Below are 18,925 nucleotides of genomic sequence, written 5' to 3'. Positions count from 1 at the left end.
TAAGAATTCAATTACTCATTATGCTGAGGAAATTTCATTCAACAGACTCAAATGAAATCCTATTGAATTAGACTGCGTCAAATCGAATGGAGCTGCCCGTGCTCTGGTAGATCCTCCTCAGCTCTGACAGTGTGGTGGCAGTACGCGCTGGCCGCCCTACAGACACAGCTATTTAAAACAACATTAGCAAGGATGGTGATGTTTCCTCCTCGCCTGCCCCGAGCTACAGCCTGACTTGAGCACAAGTCAACCTTGTTTCCTCTCTGTCGCATCCCGGAGCCGAGAGCTTTACTGACGGGGATGGGCTGCGTTTGACTCCGTCCTGTCAGCAAGTAAGGAAGAGGAGAGTCTAGTGCACACGTACACTATGTGTATTCGAATGTTCCGGTGAGAAAAACTATTGTTTGTGTGTGCGCGCGCGTATGTGTGTGTGTGTTGAACAAGGCCAGTCATAGCTGACAGCGTCTTTCAAGGGAAGAGAAGGAGGAGGAGGAGGAGAGCTCTCTCATTTCTTTTCTTTCTGCTGGAGAAAATGTCAGCATGCATCAGTCTGTTTGGCTACTGGCACAAAATCCAGCCACACACCCACACACTATAACGCACACACAGACATGCCAGGGAGGTAAGGAAGCCGCGAAGAAGGGAAAGCGAGAAGTATCTTGTAAGGGAAAAAAAGGACGAAGGGAGAAGAAAGGAGGGAGGGAGGAGGCCATCTGGTCCTCAGCGTTCACACTCACTCACACTCGCATCACACTAACTGGAGAAATGAGAGAATCGCCTCAGAGAACTGTAGACAGGAGCAGGTCTTGAGCTCTTTCTGAAGATCTGATGTTGCTTTTACCAGCTGCTCACATTCACTGCTATAATGCTGAAGGGGCCTCGGGGCACTAATGTAACCTCACAGTCCTCACAGGATCTCTTTCTGTCTTACCTCTTTCTTCTTCCCCTTTTTCTGGTCTCCTCCTCAAATCACCCCCCCCCCCTCCCCTTTTTTTGTTTCTTTTACCAATTGCATGTCTTCCTTCCTCCTCAATCTCCCCTGTTAATTTATTCAAAAACACATTTTCTCTATGTCTTTCCATCCTCTTCATTGCAGTTCAGACTGTTACTGCGGCTGTTACTGCGTAGCTTTTCAACCTGTAATTTCCAGCCCATCCGTCACAGCTATAACCTCTTTACGTGCATCTGATAATTCACGCTCTGCAACAGCTGTGATGCCATCAGAGAAAGAGAGACTACAGCTTTTCGCTAAAGTGGAAATTTAGCACTTATAACAGCTCGATAAGGGCGATCCAAAGTATAGAGGACACCTGTGGAGAGTTTGTTGTTGCGCATCCAAGTTGCAAATAAATATTAATATCATTCAGAGACATAAAAAGATCAATAGATGAAATCTTGATGGAATCTTGAATTACACAAAATATATTCATGAAAACCTACGTGGCATACTTCAAACTTCAAATACTGTAAATTGAAAAAGCTTTAAGATGCTATTTCCCGATGAGCGCTATTTTACATCTTGTCCCATCATTCCTGTATTTTAAAAGGTGATTACGGTTCCTCTGAGAACACTGATGAAAGCCCTGAAAACTCATCTCTCTTCATCAAAGTGACATACGTAGACGTTCAGCCTATGACAATGATCCCTCCAGGTCTTCAGCATGAGCCGCCATTAGTAGGTGCGAATCTGTGAAAATTGCTCCCCACCTCCAGCTCCACCAACGCATCCAACGCCCACCCGCAGCGAAGGCGGTCGCTGCTCACCTTCGACTCAAACACCAAACCTTCTATACAAATGTAGGTTTGATGTATTCTGATAACAATAATTATTCTCAAACCAGAGAAAAGAGAAAAGAGAGAACCACCTACAAGCTGACATATGAGGTAGTGATGTGTTTCATTTATCACTCTCTACTACACAGGAAACATATAAACAGATATAAAATATCATCAGTGTTCGTTTTAATGACATTATCAATAATAATTATGTGTTGCTAATGCGGGATAATCCTTGCTCTTGATTGCAAGCTAGCAGGATACTAACCTGGCTGAGGTTTGTTACATACGAAACTCTCTGAATCAAGTGATTCTGACGCAGTCATTGCTGCACTGCATGTGAGAAACAGTCAGTCACGGTGGTGACTGCTTATTTCATTCACGATATGTCTACTAGCATGAAATAAACACCATCTGGACCACTCTTTAAGTAGCCATTAACCACTTCCCTTCTCTGTCCCTAGATTCCTTCCATACCCACGTACATACAAACCTGTCAGGACTCAGTAGCTGTAGTAAATCGAGGTACCCACAGGGATTAGCAGGAACTCCTCCTTTTGGGAACTCTCACTTACTCTCACTCGCTGTATTTACATGCCGTGTGCGGGTTCGCTGGGTGCATCTGTTTGAATGGGTGCACGTATGAGTGTCATAGTGTGTCACTAGCTTGTGGTTTGGTTTATTTCAGGCTGCGGGAGACAGCGGAGGAGCCCAATCAGTCTATAGAACTATAATTATCATGTCAGTGCCTCTCTGCTACCACAGCTCTGTGTAGGAGGGGTATCACAGCTACAAAGACCTTCTCGGCTAGAGGGTGTTCGTGCATGTACTCCACGTCAAACTTCGGTGTTTCTCAGCAGCGGATGTGCAAGAACCACCCGGCACTGGCATCACAATTAGATGGAAAAGTAGCTGTGAGCATATCCGCTCTTTTTTTGTTGTTTTCCTCTGTTTTTTTTCCCATGAGAAGTCCAGTGTGTCAGTGTTGTAGCATGTGGTCCTCCACGTATGAGGGAATGCTACAAAAATGAGACTAGTGTGACATAACGTTTTAAATTTTGAAAGTAATATTAGGGTCTATGATAGGAAATAGGAAAGGGAATGTTTCAATTCATTTACAGTGACGGTGGGTTTGGAGGTTTAGGGGGTGTGGTAAGCTGATGATGGTCCAAATACAGTCATTAATGCCAAGCAACATGGTAGAAATATTGATTCCTGGATGTGTCTGGAATCAGCTTTAACAGTAACTAGGATTTTTGCTACTGCCGGACTTGAGCTGCGGCTTGTAGCTAAAAAGAGAGACGAGAGTCAAATCAGCGAATCAGATGATGAAATTCAAATGCATCGTACCTCACCGGTCCACCTGTGTCAGCTAAGTGGCAGTTAGTTGCCATGGTGACAGCATGTTATGTAACTATAACCAAATGTCAAAAAGTGATGTGAACTGAGTTTGGCACTTCTTTTTCAAAACAGCTTATAACTCCACCTGGTTTAAAATCCCAGAGAGCCCTGATAACTTGCTCTATGCAGTAAAAAGAAAAAAAATAAAGATTTTTCCTTTAATTTGGTGATAAAACCATGCCCGTAGATTAATAATTGTGGGCTCAGCAGCAGGTTAGAGATGAAAACATGTCAGAGAAATTTTCCAGCTTCTGTAGGTTAATTTGTTCACTTTAGCTCTGCACACTTCAAATGGCGTGAAAAAACCGAAAGCTCGCATTTTGCAAATCAGCCGGTCGTTTTGGTGTTTAAATTGTGTTTTTATGTGGGAGCAGCTGGGTGAAAACCTGATATAACTGTGAAAATTACTGACATATCCACACTAATAAATTGTGATTCATCTCTCATCGATTCTTCAAGTCTGTAATAAATACAGTACGGCTGGGGTTTAGTCTAAATAACACTTTGGGCAGTTATATTACATTAAAACTGGTGGCTAGTGAACTGTTAAGATTGCTACTAAACCAATGCTGCCGCTAATATTAGCCTCTTCTTGCGTTAACAGAAGGCGACATTAAATCCCGTGTACTGCCGTCTGCGCTCTCTTCAGTACACTCTGTGATGCTGCTTTCTCCGTAACATACTCACCATACCCTGGGCAGCAATGAGTGCAGCCAAGGTGCTTCTCCCTGAGGTGCCGGGGGTACAGAGTGACAGACGGACCTCCTGTCCTCCCACCAGGGTTCGGTCCATCTCTATCAGCACAGCTTCTGCCTGCTCGGCGCTCTCATATTCCACCACGCCAAACCCTCGCACTGGACTGCCCTCATCCTGAGCAAGCTAGAAGAAACACACGCATAAAAAGACAAAGCATTTATTCAGTAAGTCATTCTTTTAGACTTTTCTTCTGTGGCTGGGCACAGAAGTGTGGGCTCTAATGTGAAAAATTATTTGAATTTCTTTTTTCCTCGTGTTTGATTCTTCATCTAAATTCCTAGTTGGCCGGGGAACCGGCAACGTCAAGACATTGGTATTGATCACATCCCACAAATTGTATAAACATGATGAATTGAGCTAATTTGTGCTTAAGGAGATCTGAAAAATCCCTATTGACACTTGTAAATGTGGAGCACTACCTCCAAAAACCAAAAGAAAAAAAGAAAAGAAAAAGAAAACAACTCGTATCTCGTATTTTATTTTAGCTTTTTCTTTCTTTTTTTTTTACATGTCTTACCAGGATTGCATTCATGCCATTATCAGATTTATGGCTGATAATGGCATGCCTTTTGCAGATGCTCACCTGCTGAAGTGCCTGATTAAAAGCAGGCGCACTCCTGTCATCTGTTTGTTGTTCCTGTTAGTTCACAGGAATGCTCCAAATCTACTTAACAGGCTTTCACTAATATACAGTACACCTTTCCACTTCCAGGCATGCCACATTAGCTGTAAGATGTTAGAACTGTCTGCTCACTGGTGGGTTCAAAACATATGGAATAACCTGTCCTGGTTAAATGCACCCAGCAGGCTGGAGCGAGTTCCTTCAGGAGAAAGTGGGTCGAGTGATATAAGGGAGAAATGCCACCGGTAGCAAGAGCAATAGTCCAGCATAAAAGCCAACATCAACTTCTGAAAACAACGTACACTGACACTACAAACTAACATCACCAGCCCTTCAGACTTCAGCAATCATCTGTAGGAATAAAAAATTAATACGCCACCACTGTAGCATTATCGCCAAGAGCTGTTTAATGAAGTAAATGTGTTTTAAAGTGGATTTTTTTTTCAGTACGCAAAAGAAAATTTACTGACTTCTTATCAGCCAGTATCAGCTGCTTACTGCTTGATAGGTGTGCCCCCCCTCCCCCTCACCAGAGACCTAAAAATACTTGCATTTACTATCTTTTAATAAATCATCGGGGCAAACAAAGGAGGTCAGACACGTTTTTATATCTGCACGTTCTCGGCACCATCTAGGAATAGCAATATCATTCATCTAGAAGACTGATTGGCAAAACACAATCTTCTCCAGTGGCAGTTATCTGTGCAGCCCAAGCTACCGTCATGATGCACTTTGACTAAGAAAATGAGACGCCAGCATGAGAGGCTGCAAAGACAGCGACAAGTTATCCGAATCCTAATCCGCCCAATGTTTTCAGAGAGTTTTAGACTAACAAATGCACAAATTCATGCATGCATGTATGGGGTTTTTTTCTGTGCATGACTGACAGACAGTGAAGTGACAGATAACAGTGGAGTGGAGGTAGAAGTGCTTCTCTCAGCTTCTTTTGTCAAAAAGGATAGATAAAGAAATGACATGATGTAAAAGATACATCCTTTTGCTCTTCCTACACCGCTCCAGGGACGTGCACATAGACAGAGATACACACAAACACAGCCTAACATAGTGTCTGTGGAAAAGACTGCTCCAAACTACAATAATCTCCTACTCAGGAGCCGGATCGAATAATGGGCCTTTTTCAACATATAAACTTGACAGAGCATTATTATCATACATTTATGGTCAGCGGTCAATAAAGACATGTCTCAATGCTCGAGTGTACTGCTGATAAAGACTGACTTCTCTCTCAAGAAGGCTGAGTCATTTCCATCTTCTGAGCTCAAGCTAAATAATGCAGGCAGGCTAATAGCTTATAGCTAATGGACTTTATCAGATAATGACTATGTCCACAAAGTAATGGCTTGTGGTTAAAACATACCACTTAACGTATTGTTAGCACTGGTTCGATTCATATGAAATACAGCAGGAATAAAAAGGACAGGAACTCAATTTAACTTCTCTCACATTTTAAAGGATGTGTGATCTGTTAGAGACCACTTGAAGGTTTGGTTTGTTAATACTTGCACCATCGCTGCTAAAGGTGCACAATTAGACACCAAAAAGGCAGTTTTAAAATAAATTCATCTTCATTCCAGACACGCACAAACAAAGAGAATTTCGTGGCACTGTTGGAAGTTAAATGCAGCGTTACTTGTAGTGTCTACAAAATATAAACAGCTGTGTTAAAAAAAATCTGCATATTCATAGACTCTGGATATTTCAGCCAAAGAGAAAAGCATATATAATTTCAGGAAGCTGCAACTATATAAATGAACACTTTTATGAGAAACCCTTATCTGATTTCTTATGTTAATTTCCATACGGTGAAAGGAAGGTGCATTTTTGCATCCATTCGGTACATATTGTGTGGTTTGCTCCCTCTGAAATGCAGCATTTGTGATAGACTTGGCCAATATCACACATGGCTCTGGCCACATCTCCCCACTACTTTAAGCTGCAACCAAGTGATCAGCCAAAACATTACTGACCTTTTTACTCTGAAGAGTAAAGAAGGGGAAAATTGTGCAAAACAAAGCTGAAGAGCTATATTTGTGGTTCACTTTGCACACAAGGTCGCATAAGAGCGTGTGAGTCATGGAGGCTTTTATATCTTCAATCAACACAGTCTGTATCGCACAGGGCAAATGTATTTTGAAAGGTGCAGACGCTGTGAAATACCAATCATGTAGCAAGCAAAACAGCAGACCAATGTGAATACTGGTCCTTAGCCATAGTGTGAGATTTGTCGTGTTAATCGTGGATTAACGTTATTTTGACCAAGTACTTTTATAGTACATCAGCGCAATGTTGTTAATGAGTGAAGTCAGCTTTGGTTTCTTTTGAGAAAGTAGCATAACTGTGAGGTTGGAGTAATTTCTATGGAAGGGTGTAATCTGTGGGCATCTTTCTCACCCTCAACCGGTTGCAGCAGATGGCTGCTCCTCCCTGATCCTGGTTCTACCAGGTTTCTTCCTGTTAAAAAAGGGAGTTTCTTCTTCTCATTGTCACCAAGTGCTTGTTGGGGTTTTCTCTCTATCCAGGTTTGTCACATCAGCATCAGTCTTCTTGGAATTTTTATTTTTTGAATCTCTACTGGAAGCAGTTCTAGATGTGATACCAGCACCACACTAGTGGAAAAGGCCTGGCTACTCTCTTATAATGTTGCAATAAACTCTGATCTTGAGGGTATGCAAGTCAATAAATCCAAAGTCCAAGTGACAAATTTCTAATGTGAGAGCAATGAATAAGTCCTTCAGGGTTAAACAAAGCAGAACGGGACAGAACAACAGACACATTAATACGAATAATGATCAACAATCAGGCAGCAACAGCAGCGTGGAACAGCAGGTGGTTTTAATGATACGTGTTCGAAGGTAATTCTGTCTGTGAATTTGCTGCCTGAAATAATGCAATATTAAATACAAGCAGAGCTGGGAAAAAATGAGGAAGAAGGATGACAAACAGAAAATTAGCACCTATAATTTCAACTCATTTTAATGCTCATTGATTCAATTATTCTCAACCAAATGTACCAGACATTTACTGGTTTGTACATTTGGATTTGTAGGTTTTCAGCTTGAAATTCTTAGAAACTGGATGTCTGGTTTTTTGGGGGGTTTAGTATTTTCTGACATTTTAAGGTAAACCATTGTTTGAATACTGAAGAAAAACATTATTAAGCCTATTTCACCTTCCAAGGCTAATAAAAGGAAAGCCCTTCAGAAAGTTGAGTTAAACATTAGGAAAACATCTTCAGCAATAAATTAAAAATAAAATACAATAAATTCAACTAAATGCAGCTTTTGCTAATGTTTTACCACTGTTGGCCAAGAGGTGAAGATATCTGAGTTTTCTCAAGTCGCAGTTTTGACCTCTAAGGGCCAGCATATGAATCGAAGTACATGACTAAGGTCTACACAGAAAAAACCCCCAATATGAATAAGTCTTCTGATGCCTCCACATGCAGCATAAAATCAGGGAGGGTATAAGAATTCATACACAAAGGCTTTCACATTTATGTGAGCAAATCAGAAACTTGATTTATTTATGATTTATTTTCAACTGCTGCAAACAGCTAAGGCATCAGCTAAACTCAGAAGAGTTTCAAACTCTGCATTTACATTGCACATATGTACATACAGTACTGTGCAAAAGTTTTAGGCAGGTGTAAAAATATGCTGTTTACAAAGAATGCTTTCAGAAATATAAATGGTTGTTTATTGGCCCCAAATGTATTCTGCAGCAGGACAACGACCCAAAACATACAGCCAAAGTCATCAGAAGTATTGGAAGTGATGTTATGGCCCCACAGAGCACTGATCTCAATATCATCGAGTGTGTCTGGGATTACATGAAGAGACAGAAGGATTTGAGGAAGCGTACTTCGACAGAAGATCTGTGGTTAGTTCTCCAAGACGTTTGGAACAACCTACCAGCCAAGTTCCTTTGTTGTTGTAGTGTACCCAGAAGAAGAATTGATGCTGTTTTGAAGGCAAAGGGTGGTCACACCAAATATTGAATGATTTAGATTCATTCACTGCATGTTGTTGAAATAAATAATTAACACTTCCATTTTTGTGCTGTATGTGAGTAGTTTATGAAATGATTCAATTTTTTCTTTCCTTTCTCTTTGTTGTAAAAATAAAGGAATTTTGAATCAGTGGAAAGCAAATGCATTTGTACTTTTTCAGCACGAACACTGACGCCTGTTAGCTTCAACACTCAATCAAGTGGCCCCTCCACTTCCTCCCACCTCTCATTCGTCTGCTGTTCCCTCCAGCCTGAACAGGGGGATGGAGAGATGGATGGCTGAATGAATGCAGGGAACACAAGAGGAATATGCACGTATGTGTGGAGGAGTAGGTCGATAGGCTATTATCATCAGCATATATTAAGCAAACTGCATGGAAATGACCGGAACCACTTTACCACTTGAGATATGGATGGACGGATGGATGGAAGGGGGAGAGAGAGTGGGAGTGAGGAGGGAAAAGAAAGAAAGTAAGTGGCGGAGGAAGGGGACACAAAAGTGAGGCAGAAAACATCAGTGATTGATTAAGTGACTGATGGTTGGAGAGAATGAGGGGAGGTGGGCTGACAGAGAATGTGAGCCAGAAAAGACAGGAAGAAAAACACATAAAAACTTGCTAACCATTATTTTTGTGTGGACACACACAAACGCACACACAGATACGCACGCACACAGAGATACGCACGCACACGCGCACACACACTAACACACACACACACACAGACACACACACACACACAGACACAGTCGGATATTCATATCTTGTGAATCTAATTCAGCGGTCCCTTTCTTGCGCCACGGACCAGTTTATGTCCAACAATATTTTCACGGACCAGCCTTTAAGGTGTCGTGGATAAATACAGCAAAATAAAACCAGTACCGGTACCAAAAAAAGATTAATTCATAACACACGGGAAGAGACACTGGGAAACTGAGTTAACGATAAAAAAAATAGTGATAAAAACCGATAAAAACCCTGAAAACTATAAATTTCACACCCGAGCCTCAACTCTCATGGCCCGGTACCAAAGGACTCACGGACCGGCCCGGGGGTTGGGGACTGCCGATCTAATTGACATAATGCTTTCCCTAGCTCTCACCTAACCATAACCCAAATGTAACCCTGACACTAAAGCCACATTTTGAGTGTTAAAAATGCCTTCAAACTCATGGGGACCAGGATTTTGGTCCCCATAAGGTGTGTTGATCCCCACAAGTATAGTAAACTTCCAATTTTTGGTCCCCACAATGATATGAATACATACACACACACACGAGTGGAAGTGGGCAAACTGTGAAACAAACATTATATATCAAATTGGATTCTGTGAAAATGGCATTCAGACTGTCATCAACTTGTGTTTGTGCGCGCAGTCGTGAGCAAGGATGCAAAGACTGAGTGAGCTTCTCCCTTAATTTTTTTTCTCCGACTGCACTCACACAACAGAAGACTGGAATATATAAAACATTCAATCATTATTCGAATCTGCACAATTATGCAAATTTAAAATGGGCTTGTGCGTACTGTATCTGAGCCTTGTGGATGCCAGTTGTCATTTAGCTCTCTTTCCCTCTCTGTTTCCATGTGTACAGTCTCTTTAAAAAACCCAACACCCCTCCAACAAAGACCATAATTTCTGGATCATGGTTTGAAGATTGAAATGTCCTCCTACTGCAGGAGTGTTCACATTAAGACTACTGGACAGAGAAAGACAAAAAACCAAAATATTTCTGATCTAATGTCAAGTTTCCCAGATTCTCCTTCAAAATTAATCTTTAAATGCCTTTGGATGACAAAAATAGCAACACAGATTTAAGATTGAAATCAGAAACTGCTTGCATTGCAATGATCCTTTTTTCTGTTTTTTTTTCCTATCACGTGTGGCTCTACCTTGTCCTCAAGGCGGACTTTGAGAACATTAAAGAGTAATTATATGAGCAAATTTAGCACTTCGTGCTTCATCCTCCAAATTATTCTTGATGCAAATCAAAAACAGATTGGCCCAGAAGAAACTCCTTCTCCTGCAATATGCAATTACCCTGTACCAGTCTAATTAGCACATTTTTTTCCACACTTTGGCCAATAGGTAGTTATGTTTGAATAACAGATTACGCTAACCCACTGCACAAACTCAAGTCCAGGGAAAATATGGATTTGTGACTAAAAGCACAGTTTTCTTTGAGCGGTGCATAAAAGCCAAACTGTGATGCATAAGCCTTCAAATTTCACTTGCATGCAATACGCTTAGAGTTTTCATCTTTATGTGTCGGAAATCATCATCATTGCATGCACTGACATGTTTGTTTTGATGCTGTTTAATAAGAAAATGAGGCATACTCTCACCAGTCACTTTATTCGGTGACCCGGTTTAAGAGCTTAATACAAATATCTAATCAGCCAATCACATGATCTTTCTTTTAAGCCACATATTGAAAATCTTATAAAAAAAAACATTCAGATTAAAAGTAAGGTGTGAAAAACAATTTGTTGCTGCCACCTTCTTACATCACATTGATTATGGTGACATTATTTATTTGAGGGCTCCTGTTAGCTCTTTACAGATGTTGCATACTGATTATCTTGGAGCGGTGAGATTCATCACAGGATGTCCCTGTGTTTCTTCACTGTTCACATGCAGACTATTGCATTGGTATAGTCTCATCTATATATCAATAATTAGCTTACTACTGCTTCCTATATGTCACCTAAACACAGTAATTACAGCCTCTGCTCACAAGCCTTTAATACATTCACTCTTCCTACAGTACGTACAGGACTTGGGGAAAAGGTATTTTCTTACAATGCTCCTTATACTTGGAACAAATTACAACAGGATTTGAAACTGTGCAGCTTAACTGAACTGAAGGGCTTTAAACCAATTTTAAGGACAACAGAGAAAGCATCATTGGATGTCTGTTCATGTTCTTGTGGTATTGTTACTGTCTTTTATTTTATTTTCAGGTGCAATTTTTTTGTATGAATTGTAACAACTACAGTATGTTTTAACATGTTGTCGTTTTGTACGGATATTTAAAACAGGTCGCTCTTAAAAATGAGACCTCATGTCTCAATGAGATTTACCTGTATAAATAAAGGTGAAAATAAAAAACATGAGAGAAACTGAATTAGGCATATAGATACACTCAAGATGACCTGCGTGGAAGTTGATGTCAGACAGGCTGGTCTGAGTATCTCAGAAACAGCTGATCTACTGATCTACTCCCACACAACTATCTATAGAGGGGAAAAAGAAAAAGAAAAAAGAAAGAAATAGGAAAACACTCGAGTGAACGGCCGTTCTCTGGGTAAAAATGCCTTGTAGATGCCAGAAGTGAGAGGAGAATGCCCAACAGATGGTTTTGAGCGGACAGACAGGTAACAGTAACTCAAAAACCCCTCATTACAACTAAGTTATGCAGAAGAGCATCTCTGAACCCACAACTGAACCTTGAAGCAGATGGGTTACAGCAGCAGAAACCACACCAGTTGCCCTCATGTCAGTAACTGTAAGAACAGGGATGGGGTTACCAAAAATGAACATCAGAGGACGGGAAACCCGTTGTCTGGTGTGATGATTCTTGTTTTCTGCTATCAGATCCAGAGAGTAGGGTTAACACAACATGAAAGCATGGTTCCAACCTAGCCTTATATCAAGGCTAGTAGCGGTGGTGTAATGATGTGGGAGATAACTTTCGTAGCACACTTTGCGCCCTTTAGTATGAATTGAGCATTGTTTGCATTTCACAGCCTACCTGAGTCTTGCTGACCATGTGACCATATGAGCAGTCTTCTGACGGCTGCTACCAGCAGGACAACGTACCACGTCAAAGCTCACATCATCTCACACCGGTTCACTATACTCAAGTGGCCTCCACAGTTACTAGACCTCCAGTGGAGCACCTTTGGGATGTGGTGGAACAGTACATGTGTGCAAAGAATTAAGGTAGTTCTCAAGGCAAAAGGGGGTACAGCCTACAACTAGTAAGGCACACTAATAATGGGACTGTAAGTGTATATTTAAACTACTACGTAACATACAACATATTCCTGCGAAAAAAAAGACACCATGTCTAAGCGAAATGATAAAAGGAATATAAATGCAATATGGCTGAAAATCACACATATAGCATTTTGTTACATGAAGCACTCTCGTCTTATACTCAAACATTCCTTACTAGCCAGGGTTTTGACAGCATAATCAGGCATCTATGCTAAATGAGTCAAGCCAAAGTGCTGTGGCACTTCAGGCAACTTCAGTTTCAGCATAATTAACAGCAGCTGATGACTTTTTTTTTTTACTTGTTCAGTACGACAGCAAATTTTCACAAAGATATGAAGCACTAAAGGCTGAGTTTTCAAGTGGGAATCTACATGTAAAGGGATGCTGCTGATTGAGAACAGCATTTTCCATTATGACATGTTGGATTTTATTTGTTTTGTTTTTTTCACAGATCTTGAGTTGTATTATTGGTGCTTTGTGCAAATGTGTATAATAAGGTCCATTACAAAAAACACTCACTTCTAACCTAAAAAACTCTTCATGCACCTTAAACAACATATCCAACAGGAACAGAAAGTTCGTCCATATTCAGCACGCCAAAGTGAAAAACAAAATGTTGGGGGACCCAGACTGCCCTCTTGTTGCTACACATTGACACTTAAACAGACATGGCACATGTTGTGAATGTGAGCGATTTATGATTGATTGTTAACAAACACGTAGTCTGTTATGTGTTGTGACCAAGTCATGACACATTTTTGACTCTAAAACTTGTTTAGATGTACACAGGTGTAATGCTTTGGTGCTTCCATGCTGATGGTTTTGTATTTTTATTCTGTTCTTAATGTTAAGCGCTTTGCTCAGCACTTGCTGTTTAAAAGCGCTTTATAAAAGAGTTGACTTGGCTGGCAGCTCTGCATTGAAGAAGCCTAAAGTGCAGAGAGTTTTGGCAGGAAATTCTTGCTCACTCATGTCTGTATCTCAACTTGCTGTGCTAAACATTTTCAGTTTTATTTAATTTCATTATATGATGCCAGTTGAAAACTGGTTCATCATTATTCTTACTTTTTCCCCTCATCTGTTGTGTTTTTTCTTATTTGTCTAAACTTGTTTCCACTGTATTTACTGATATGTTGCATTACTAATATCTTACTGATTTTTCTTTATTGACTTTTCAGATCATCAACAGGGAATAATAAACAATCCACATATGAGTGTGGTTATTTATATATCTATCAAGCGTCTGATCAGTGTAATATATGGGTTTTGATTAGACACCATGTCCATGTGATGTGACCATGTGACCAACAACATGTGATTCAAGACTACACTGCATTATTATCAGATGAAGAGCAGAAGTGCTTGAACTGTTTCATCTACCAAAATCAGAATCAGAATACTTTAATAATCTCTGAAGAAATGATGTGGTTACAGTTGCTCCAAGACAACAACAGTAACAGACTGAACTAAATTAAATAATACAATATATCACAAAATATAAGAGATGGCTATAATATATACAAATAGCTCAATTATAATTATAAATATCCAGAAAAGATGCAACAAAGAGGTAAAACTACAGAATGAGAGTTGCTGATTGCTGAGGTAAAGACTCTTCACTATTTACGAGAGAAGACCAATCATTTCACCAATCCAAGAACTCCCTTTTAACAGGAAGAGACTTCCAGCACAAAATGACTCGTGGATGAGTAACCATCTGCTGTTTGGAGTTGGGGTTGAGTGAAAAGAGAAGAAAAAAAATCCCATTGCATTAACATGTGCCAATGGACTGCCTGGAATCTCAGTATCATCAGTAAAAACAACTGGAACAACAGGAGAAACGGCAAATACGAATTTAAAGCGGATTCACTGAATTAATGCTGTCAAGCTCAATACTGCAAAGACACCTTAAAAGCAATTTTTAAAAAAAGCAATTGCCTGTCTACTCTTAAATGATGTTACTATACATGTGACTGTGCATGTGTGTGCACGCATAGCTAGCAATCACTGTGTCCGACAGCTCTTGACCTCCAGTCGTGGTCCCCAGCAAAGCGATGCAGAATGCATCACTGGCAGGGCTCAGGCTCGGGGGAGCACCTGTCAGTTTGTCGGTGTGTGTTTGTGTGTGTGTGTGTGTGCGTGCGTGTGTGTGTGAGACAGTTTAAATGGTCACGTCAGTTGTCGGAACAGAGTGATGAGGTCAGGACAGCCCTGTCACAGCTGTCTTTGAAGAGAGGTACATGGCCTATCACAGTGACAGCTTTAAGTGCAAATGTCTTTATGACGAGTGCTGGACAACGAAGGGAGAGGTGGAGTTAATCTAAGTAAGCCTCCATTAAAAAAAGTACAGAAGTACACCACGCTTGTGGTGTACTTCTGCTAAATCGAATGATTTCACAGATTTATGGTCACCTTTGTGTGCAGCGGGAAGACGTCACTGAATGAGATCATCTTTTCAAATAAAACTTTGAAACACTGCGTTTCACCAAAGGGGGTCAATAATTGTGTCAAGAATCTTATGATTGTACTTGGAAAGATTTAATTAGCTCTACAAAAGCAAGTGCCAGTGATTGAGAGAGTAAAAAAGTACATATTCAAAATCAGCTAAATTAGCTCTTTTTTTTCCTCCCCTGTTGTACTAAATAAGGCAACTGTCTGGCTCCCGACAGCAAAAGAAAACTCATTATTTTCATTTCCCTCAAGCTCTTTCTGGTTGATTGTCAACAAAGTTGAAGGTGCCTTGGGGATTTTTCTTCTAAAAAACAAAAAAGAAAAAAAAGTTAAAAGTGGCCTAAAAGCACAAGAAGTGCTCATATCCATCCTCATAAAACACGTATCATGAAAGCTCAGATCCACGTTCACCGCTTTGCGGTTAACTTCTCGGCTTTTGTTCTCACATTGCTGCACATCACCACCATCTGTATCACTTATACACCACTGATAGTGCACACAGATCAAACACCTGCTCATACATGCAACCACTAAACCAAGCTAGGTTTAAAATTCAACTGGGAACCTTTAATTGGAGGTTGTATTTCCTAATTTTTATTTAACCTTCATTCTAATCCCATATCTATTCATACTCTCTTCACTTGGAGCTGATAAAAACATTGAGTTACTAGAATTTTAATCTAAATGACATCTTAGTTTTTGTTTTTTGTTTTTTTTTGGGGGGGGGGGGGGGGGTAGGTTGGAACTAGTATGATGCTTTGCTGTGTCCGTACTCATCTAACACTGCTCTGAAGAAATTACTTTTTTGCAGCAACATTTATTTCAGCACTGCTTTAAACCATCCATCCATCAATCTTCTTAATCAAACACTGGACGTTATATCCTGACCTGAAAGAAAAATCAAAGGTCTTAAAACAGAACTTATCCACTCTTTGAAAGACATTTTTATGTAACATTTGTTCTTTTTTTGTCTCCTGCCTATAAATGTGAGTATTCAACTTGCTCTTAGTCATCATTATTACATCAATAGTTGCATATATGCCACCAGTCGTCTTCCTTTGATTGGCATCATACGCCTCTTCGCTATTTCACCTCCTCGCTCCACGTCTCGCTGTCCTTCTATTATGCCTGACACTGTCGGCTCTCCTCCTTCACTCCATCCTCTCTCTAATAGTTCTGGCATTCTTAGCGCCGTCCTCCTTTACTCCCATCCCTCCTTACATTTCCAACCTGCCGTCCTTTCCTCTAATATGGTTGACATTCTTTACTTTCTCTTCCTTCCATTTCTCCTGGCTGACTCAAGCTAAAGTGCTGCCTGGAGGGCCCTTTCATGGGTAGCAGAATTATAACGCTCGGGGCCAAGGCCACAGGTTAAGTGCACTCCGAACAAAGAAAAAGTGACATAAGGGCTGAGTTCTACTTATGTGCACAGAGGAGGAGGACGGTTTATGCAAGGTGAACTGGAGCTGCTGGCAGTGAGGCATTAGGGAATCATCTTAAACAAATAAATATGCAACACACAAAAATGACCAACTCAGACAAGCTCCTCTTCTATTCTGCAGACAGCACAGATCTCTGATCTGTACAGAAATACATTCAGTATATTGATATTATTAAGTATTAATATCTATGTTATCTCTCTCTTGTAGAGTCTCTCTTGGCTCTTGATGGAGGTGGTCTCATCTTTCTCCCTGTCCCTCCCTTATATTTCCTGCTTGGCTTCTTTGTCCTTGTCTAGTCTTGTCTAACTCTTAGAGTCTCTCTCTAAGAGAGTCTCTTAGAGAGAGACTCTTGTTCTCTATAATCAAGAAATTATGGATTTGATCAACTGGTCTCTTTTTCGCCCTAAACCAAACCCAAACAACCACTAATTACATGCTGCCTCACCTCACCAGCTGGAAGCTCCAGGGCGGAAGCAGGAACAACAAATTCTCCCAGATCACAAGACGGTGTATGACCCTATCCTCCTACTTCCTCAAGGTCACCTGCGACGGCGTGGGGATTGTTGACTTTTTCCTTAAAACTAGGTGAAAGAGCACTCTCTCTCAAGTTGGATACAGGATACACACACACACATGCATGTACTCAGACACAGATATACAACCTCCCCCCCTGCTCACCTCACCTGTTTCCAATTGGTTGCTGCGCGTGACATAATTGAATGGAATCACCGGGCAACCGCTGATATTTCTCAGTCAAACGGAGGTTGCCGTCCTATTTCTACTTTAGTGTGAATGAGCTATTATGCATAATCAAGACTAGCTAGCTAGCAACGGGAGCCAAACTAGCTACAGAGATTCTACAACCTTACCATGGTACCACACTAAAGGTTTTATCAGGCATGCAGCATGACTAAAGGCATGGCAATGTCTGTCAACCAGTGCATCATTTACTAAAATCTGGTAAAGAAACGCACAACCTAAGTATTGATTTTTCTTGTAACGTCATTACCAGGATGGCATCAGAGAACCAAACCTGCTTGGCATTCACAGCTAGGATTGTGAATGTGGAAAACATACCTGTTAAATGTTAAACAGTAACATCATTGCATTTATTCACATTGCTGTGCCTCAGCAGACTATTACTAAACCACTAATATGACTGTAGACTGCCAGAATCCATTCACCACAGTCACCATAAGCAAAAAGGATGAAATAAAATTGCCAGTGAGGTTGCAATTTCTATCCATGTGTGTTCTGACTCATATATCTCACAGTTCCTGAGGTTTAGAGTTGAATATCACCGCAAGGTGACCTTATGACCATAAATAAACAAATAAAAGAAAGAACTCTTGGGCGTTCCGATATCTCTTTTGAATATTGAAACAAAGATATTATCCATACAGACAAATGGCAAACACATAGGCCTAATACATGCCCATCTCTGCCATAAGGAAAGAGATATAATAAATAACATCATTAACATTACACTAGCAAATAATAGCATGCACAGTTTCATATTTCTGAACATGTTTTCTTTGCTTCCTAATAGATGGTGCAGAGCATTTCATAAGCTCTTATCCTGAAATATTCTGGTGCATACATGGTGAAATGCAATAATACAACTGCTCTGAAGCACATAATGTACTGTACATAAAAAAAATGCTGAACTATAGGTCAAAGCCTGCTGGCTTTGCAACAGTGAAGCAACATGAGCTAAACACCCACAAAGCATCATGGGACTAGGATGATGTGGGTGTATTGATTTCTATGTGGGAGTGGGGCAGAGGGGTGGAGCTAAAACTGGAAATGCAGTAGATGACAGATGCCGATTGAGTGAACTTTAAATGGGCATGTGGGGGAGGAGTGGATGTAATGGAGCAGGGCGAACGGAGCAAGTGAAAAAAAAGACAGATCAGAGTGGGATGGAAGGAGGGAGGGATGGAGTTGAGGGGTGGGGCCGGTATCACAGTTACCACACCTCACCATAGAGACGGTTGCTTAGTGATACGGCGAGGCTGACCAATACCGATACTGACCGCTGAATTTTATGTCAGCACCTCTCACCTGGAGGTGTTCTTGTGATAAAGGTGTGTGTGTGAACCGAATGTTTCATATGTCATAATGAGATGAACATTCATCTGTAAAGTCCTTTCAGCTTCTGCACAATATTAAGCTCTGAGAAAAAAAATGGGGAGATATTGATTTCAAACTGTGTTTACAACTGAGTTGTACTTGCTAAATCGGTCCATGATCAGCACTTTTACACTGAAACAGCAAAAATGAATAGTTTTCTGTGCACTGTGATCTCACCTGGCAGAAGACGGGTTTATACGTGTCGGAAAAGAGCTGGGTTAGCTCCTCAGAGTCACAGAGGTCCAGGGGCAGTCTGTCCACGCACAGACACTTGGAGTGCAGGTTTTCCTCCTGGCTCAGCTGGTTGACGTCC

At 40.8% G+C, this 18,925-nt stretch overlaps 1 protein-coding gene across 2 annotated transcripts in view; it reads right to left on the bottom strand.

Moving 5' to 3' along the window:
* raver2 (ribonucleoprotein, PTB-binding 2) overlaps nt 1-18,925 on the bottom strand; it is an 89,604-nt gene that overhangs the window by 17,347 nt on the left and 53,332 nt on the right. For both annotated transcript variants that reach the window (XM_063501285.1, XM_063501286.1), the window contains exons 4-5: nt 18,790-18,925; nt 3,865-4,056 (exon numbers count right to left, since the gene is read on the bottom strand). The exon at nt 18,790-18,925 is cut by the window's right edge and continues 29 nt beyond it. In XM_063501285.1, the coding sequence (XP_063357355.1) occupies nt 3,865-4,056; nt 18,790-18,925 (328 nt within the window). The remainder of the gene's footprint in view (nt 1-3,864; nt 4,057-18,789) is intronic.

The sequence above is a fragment of the Pelmatolapia mariae genome, linkage group LG17 (assembly GCF_036321145.2).
Source record: "Pelmatolapia mariae isolate MD_Pm_ZW linkage group LG17, Pm_UMD_F_2, whole genome shotgun sequence".
Classification (NCBI taxonomy): domain Eukaryota; kingdom Metazoa; phylum Chordata; class Actinopteri; order Cichliformes; family Cichlidae; genus Pelmatolapia; species Pelmatolapia mariae.
Note: the sequence above shows the minus strand (reverse complement) of the source record. Positions and strands in the feature narration are given on the sequence as shown.